The 6,556-nt window shown below is 49.6% G+C and overlaps 1 protein-coding gene across 2 annotated transcripts; it reads left to right on the top strand.

Annotated features, from left to right (window-relative positions):
• Positions 1-2,319: 2,319 nt before the first annotated feature.
• NOL7 (nucleolar protein 7) lies at positions 2,320-6,556 on the top strand. Of its 2 annotated transcripts, XM_006057789.4 has the most exons (8): positions 2,327-2,648; positions 2,746-2,806; positions 3,393-3,451; positions 4,861-4,892; positions 5,263-5,344; positions 5,651-5,772; positions 5,847-5,924; positions 6,379-6,556. In XM_006057789.4, exons 1-8 carry the CDS (start codon positions 2,386-2,388, stop codon positions 6,453-6,455), a joined length of 774 nt encoding a protein of 257 aa, XP_006057851.3. In that variant the 5' UTR covers positions 2,327-2,385; the 3' UTR covers positions 6,456-6,556. The 2 variants fall into 2 exon arrangements, with proteins under 2 accessions (XP_044783238.2, XP_006057851.3); XM_044927303.2 differs by lacking the exon at positions 5,847-5,924 and having other exon boundaries at positions 2,320-2,648.

The following is a 6,556-nucleotide window of genomic DNA, read 5'->3' on the forward strand; positions in this document are numbered from 1 at the left end:
TTCCTTCAAGGAGTTCATAAGAACTTGGTTGGGACCACTGGCACAGAAACTGTTACACATCACGGAAGCTACAGTCACAGAAAAAGATTCACAGGAGAGTGCAATTAGAGATGAGTAGGGAGGAGCCTGGGAGAAGGCCCTGGCACCCACTCCAGTACTCTCGCCTGGAAAATCCCATGGACGGAAGAGCCTGGTAGGCTGTGGTCCATGGGCTCGCAAAGAGTCAGACATGACTGAGCAACTTAGCAGTAGCAGTAGCAGGAGGGAGACTGGTAGGCTGCAGTCCATGGGGTCGCTAGGACTCGAACATGACTGAGCAACTTCACTTTCACTTTTCACTTTCATGCATTGGAGAAGGAAATGGCAACCCACTCCAGTGTTCTTGCCTGGAGAATCCCAGGGACAGGGGAGCCTGCTGGGGTCGCACAGAGTCGGACACGACTGAAGCGACTTAGCAGCAGCAGCAGGGTGGGGATGGGGTGGACATTAAGGTGCTTGAAAGGCTTTGAGAGGAAGTCAGCCTGGGTGCGGGTTTTTCAGTTATAAATAGGAGTTCCAAGTGAGGACTGTGTACAAGAGCATGTCCAACTGCAAGGTAAGCATGAAGTAGCTTGGTTTGTTCAGAGAATGCGGAGAAGGCAATGGCACCCCACTCCAGTACTCTTCCCTGGAGAATCCCATGGACAGAGAAGCCTGGTGGGCTGCCGTTTATGGGGTTGCAGAGTCGGACACTACTGAAGTGACTTAGCAGCAGCAGCGGCAGTTCAGAGAATGATGAATCATTTGCTGTTGTATAATGGGTGTGTGCTTAGTTGCTCAGTCCTGTTCGACTCTGTGACCCCATGGACTGTAGCCCACCAGGCTTCTCTGTCCATGGGATTCTCCAGGCAAGAACACTGGAGTGGGTTGCCAAGCCCTCCTCCAGGGGATCTTCCCAATCCAGGGATCAAACCAGGGTCTCCTGCATTGCAGGCGTTTTCTTTACTGGCTGAGCAGGTGGGAGAAAATAAACACAAAGATTACCGAATGGCCACATACGCTAAGAAATGAAATAGGTGTAGTGGGGGCGGGGCGGGGCATAAAAATACACGGTACCCGGGTTTTGGTCACTTAGTGGAGGTGCAACGGGCAGTCACTGGGCAAGGTCCTGGGGTCACAGCCGGGAAGCGGGGGTCCCTGCTCTCACTGAGTTCACGTTCTAAAGGTGGGGGGGGGGGGAGAGGTGGGGGGAGGGGGGGCGGGGAGGGGCAGTCTGGAGGGAGAGAGTCTGTGCGGACAAAGAACTGGCAGCGGCCGGGGGCTGGGCAGGGATGCCTGCGACAGGGCGGCCGAGGTTGTCACACCGCACGCTTGGTGCCGAGATCGATGTACGTGTGGGTCTGTCCACCTTGTTTCTCCTCAGTGACAACAGGACTGCAAGGCACGGGGTCCCGCTGCTATGCCGCACGTCCTCCTTTAGAAATGGCACTTTTACGGGGAGTGCGGTGTGGAGGAAGCCGAATTTATTAGATCGACCCAGCGGCTCTCTGGGTCGTGTATGGATGAGAGAGTTGGACCACAAAGAAAGCTGAGCGCTGAAGAATTGATGCTTTTGAACTGTGGTGTTGGAGAAGACTCTTGAGAGCCCCTTGTACTGCAAGGAGATCCAGCCAGTCCATCCTAAAGGAAATCAGTCCTGAGTGTTCATTGGAAGGACTGATCCTGAAGCTGAAACTTCAATACTTTGGCCACCCTTGGCCACCCGATCCGAAGAACTGACTCCTTGGAAAAGACCCTGATGCTGAGAAAGATTGAAGACGGGAGGAGAAGGGGACAACAGAGGATGAGATGTTTAGATGGCATCGCCGACTCGATGGACATGAGTTTGAGTAAACTCCGGGAGCTGGTGATGGACAGGGAGGCCTGGCATGCTGCGGTCCATGGGGTCGCAGAGTCGGATACGACTGAGCGGAAAGAGGCGGCGACAGGGCGATAGGGGCTCGAGGTCCCCGGGTTCTTGGGCACCGGGCGGCGTGACCCGCACCAGCCCGCCCCGAGGAGCGCGGGGATCCAAGCAACAACGCTCTCGGCATCCCCGCTAAGGCGGCAGCAGCACGGATCGGCCCTGCCTGGACACAAGCCCCCAAGTCCACCGGCTCTCGTAACCGTGGGCGGGGACCGGGCATCCTGGCTCCGGGCCGGGTGGAAGGGAACGCCCGGCGCTTTCCTTAGGCCACGCCCCACTTCCCGGCTCTGCGCATGCGCCTCCGTACCGCGCGGTGGGGCCTCCGAACCTGCAGAGGGCGGCAGAGCCCCGGCCGCGCCTGCCCTTTGCGTCACTGACCGCGTGCGTGCGGCTTCCGGGTCAGAGGTCAAGACGGCCGCCGGGTCCCCGCAGCTCGGGTCATGGTGCAGCTCAGGCCGCGCGCGTCCCGCGCCCCGGCGTCGGCCTCGGCGATGGTGGACGAGGGCCAGCCCGCTTCCGAAGAGGAGGCTGGGCACGGGCTCCTGCTCGGGCAGCCCAGCAGTGGCGCGGCCGCCGAGCCGCTGGAGGAAGACGAGGAGGGGGACGACGAGCTCGACGACGAGGCCCCGGAGGAGCTGACTTTCGCCAGCGCCCAGGCCGAAGCGAAGGAGGAGGAGCGGCGAGTTCGGGAGACGGTGCGCAGGTTCGGAGCCCCGGGGGCCAAGCCGGTGGGGAGAAGCGCCGCCTAACCGTCCCCCTTCTCTTTTCCGCCCGCCCTGACTCGTCGCGGTCTCTTCCAGGGACAAAGCGCTTCTGAAGGAGAAGAGGAAGCGGCGCGAGGAACTGTTCATCGAACAGAAGGTTAGAGGTTTGCAAAGAGGGGGCCGTTTCACGGGCCGGCTCGGGGAAGAGTTCAGTGCTGCAGGGGTCCGGGGTGGAGGAGAGCCCCGGTGGTGCTCTCTTCCGACAGCACTGGCATCGGCGTGTTAGTGCTCCTCGCTGTCCACCAGTTTAGAATAGGGTTGGGAAGAGGTGAAGTAGAGCCAGACCCTCCTCTGACGCGCGGCGGAGGTGGTTTATGTGAACCTGGGTCTCTGTGAGGAGGCAGCGCTGGGTAAACGGAGGGCCGTGCAGAGGATGCTTGGTTCGCGCGCTCTGCTGTTCCGGAGATTGGCCGCAGGTGGACGTGCCTGTGAACTGCCCTCGGTGTATAACGTGACCCGAGGGTTGGAATAAAGCGGGCACCCTTTCCAGCCTTCACGTCTTCCAAGTGAAGTAGGAGTAGGTTCTGAGTTGCTTGGGCCCCAGTCTTCCCACAGCTCACAGGTAGTGGAGGGCAGTGTTCGGATCATTTATTTGTTAAAATGGTAATTTCAAAAGCACTTCAAGGCGTGTTCTCCTGTTGCTTACTTTTTATTGAATTTTTTTTTTTTTTAACGTCTTAAAGAAAAGAAAACTCCTTCCAGATACTATTCTAGATAAGTTAACTACAGCTTCACAAACTAGGTAAGTGGTGGGTGTCGTTTTATTGTTTACATACAGTGTTTTAATGCTGTCTTGGTACATTTGTCTGAACTCAAGTTTTAAAGTCTAAATTAAAAAGCTACCTAGGAGATATTTGAATTTGGTGGGACAGGTGGAGGGAAGTGTTCCGCTTATTTTCCGTCTGTGGCTGTTTCTTCTTTTTGTTGTTCCCGTGGGTAGCTCTAGCTTCTGAGTTGCTGATCTCAGTGAGTTCCTGCAGTAAGCTGTGGCCACTGTCAGTGGACTAGGGGCAGGATAGATGGTGTGAATGAAAGCGTTTTGCAGTTCATCTTTAGTGGGGTGTGGAGTACTAGTCTATTATCCATAGGCTCCTAAAACTCAGCTTGTCCCGTGCTTGCCTTACCTAGTTCTCCCTCCTTGTTAAAGTGAAGTCACTCAGTCCTCTCCAACTCCTTGCGACCCTGTGGACTGTTTCCATGGGGTTTTCCAGGCAAGAGTACTGGAGTGGGTTGCCATTTCCTTCTCCAGGGTATCTTCCCGACCCAGGGATCGAACCCCGGACTCCCGCATTGTAGCCAGACGCTTTACCATCTGAGCCACATAATTTTTCCCTCCTTGTTCCCCTTTTCATTTAGTAGCTTTGCCATCCACCGTATGTTTAAAGCTCCTCTTTCTCCTCTGTGCTATGGCATCAGGATTCTATACTGTACTAAATTTAAATATTTGCTATTTTTTTCCTGTTCCCCTTTGTCTCCTCTTATTGCTTTAAATTTAGCTTAGCCCTGCTAGAACAGTCGTTCTTTTTCCGTAGAAGAACTTTTCCAAAGAGTTACTCAGTTTCTGAATACATCATGGTGGCAAAGTCCCTTTCATCTTTGAAAACCGAGTTGTCACCTGTCCCTTCTTATTCCCTCTATCCCATCACTGCCCCCGAGGTTTAGCTTTTCCACTTCTGTATAGACATCTCATTGTGTTCTGGCCTTTGACTCTCTCTCCATTAGACCACACCTCTTGAGACTACCATTGTCTGTCTCCATTCTTGTGTCTGAAGTGTTCAATTAATCCTTTCAGCTCTCTCCACATAAAGTGAGGCAGGCAGGCCTACCACCTTTCACTTCATATTTCAAATACTGTATTACATAATTCTTAAATACTTGTAACTCCATCAGTCACAACAATCTGCTTCTTTGGAAGCCTACTAATATACTTTCAGATTTTAAATTCTGATCCTCCTAGCCTGGTACAGTCTGTTGATTGGGAGTTGTTGACAGCGCATTGGGGAGTGTCTTTAAGGATGCTCGATAAAAATTGAGAATGGTGGTAGTAAAAGGGGGTTATCTTATTTGTAAAACCAGCTGAAATTTTGTGATAACCTGAGGCTTTGTTGCTCTCGGCCATCCCAATCAGTGTTTTGCTTGTTCTTCCCTTAGTGTGAAGAAATCACCGGGAAAGTTGAAAGAAGGTATGAACTATTTACGTAACGTCTCATTAAGTGTCAAGGGCATTTGCTGATACTTGCAAATGTTGTTGACCTTGAGAAGGAGCATGGAAACAGGCCTGGTGGGCTTTAGCTTGTTTCTTTTTTTCAAAAAAATAATTTATCTGGCTGTGCTGGGTCTTAGTTGTGCATGCACATCCTTTAGTTCTGGCATGTGGGATCTGTTCTCCCAGTAGGGATTGAACCTGAGCCCCCTGCACTGGGAGCACAGCCTTAAATTTTAGCTTATTTTGTACAATCACATACAAATTGGTGTGTAGTGGATATTTAAACTCCAGTATATAGTCTTATTTGTGCACAAATGCTAATGAGAAATATTAACTCAATTTTTTAGTTAATTTGCAAAAGAAAAATGAAGAACGAGAGAAAGGAAGTGACTCTAAGAAAGCTAAAGTGCAGAAAGTACAGACTGTTGGGTAAGAAGTCTTCTTTGTGTGTAGGATGTAAAGGTGACCTTTGAGGGGGGTATTACCTCAATTAGTAGCGGTTTCAGATTGGATCCTCTGTGGAACATTTTGGATATTTATATTAAAAAGTATTTGCTCTACTAAAATGTAAACATTAGTTGTAAAATAGCCCTATAATTTTGTTTTATCATCTAACCTGTGCTTATACAAAATTAGGATTGGGGGATTTTTCTCCACTATTTGAATCAACTAACAGAAATACTTTATTTTGAAAATAAGCATGGCCTCATTTTCTCTTTTTGTATTGATCGCCAGCCAGAATAAAAGCTACATGGCTGTAAGGCTAAAAGATCAAGATTTGAGGGATTCAAGGCAAGAAGCTGCCAAAGCCTTCATACAAAATTGTTTATATGGTCCTGGAACCAACAGAACTACTGGTAATTTCCTTAGACTGTTTTTCTTCTTTTCTGTGAATTAAACAAAAAAAATGACAGATAATCCTCTTTCCTAGTAAACAAGTTCCTGTCTCTTGAAAATAAGAGGTTACCGATGAAAAAGGCTGCAGCCCAGTTTTTGAATAATACTTGGGGTAAGATTTGGCTTTATTCTCTTGAATCTGAGTTTTATCTATTGAATAATGTTTCTTGTTAAGGAGATAGTATATCTTTTTTCCTTCAGTGGCTCTGTTTCTGTTTGAAAGTTGCTCAGAGAGCAGGCCAGTGTAGTACATATGTGCAAGTGTGCTCAGCTGTGTCCACCTCCTGTGACCCCAGGGCCTGTAGCCCAGCCGGCTCCTCTCTCCATGAGACTCTCCAGGCAAGAACACCAGAGTGGGTTGCCATGCCCTCCTCTAGGGGATCTTCCTGACCCAGGGATTGAACTTGTGTCTCGGGCATTGCAGTCAGATTCTTCTACCATTGAGCCACCAGGGAAGCCCAGTATATGTGTACACATAACAATTTTTAATGATATAGGAAATTTGTGAATTGTTTCTTGGGAATTTTATTTCTTTATTCTTAACTGCACAAAACCTTTTATTCTAGCATCTCAGAGAAAACAAAATGCCAAGAGGTTTACAAAACGCTGGATGATCAGAAAGATGAAAACTCCTAAGACGTAAATCAAAGCTAGATGAAGAACAAGTACTTTGTATGTATAGAACTTAGTTATTTTAAGAATGTAATTTTTCTGGGAAAAAAAATAAATCACTTATAAATCCTT

Source organism: Bubalus bubalis, chromosome 2 (genome assembly GCF_019923935.1).
Source record: "Bubalus bubalis isolate 160015118507 breed Murrah chromosome 2, NDDB_SH_1, whole genome shotgun sequence".
Lineage (NCBI taxonomy): Eukaryota > Metazoa > Chordata > Mammalia > Artiodactyla > Bovidae > Bubalus > Bubalus bubalis.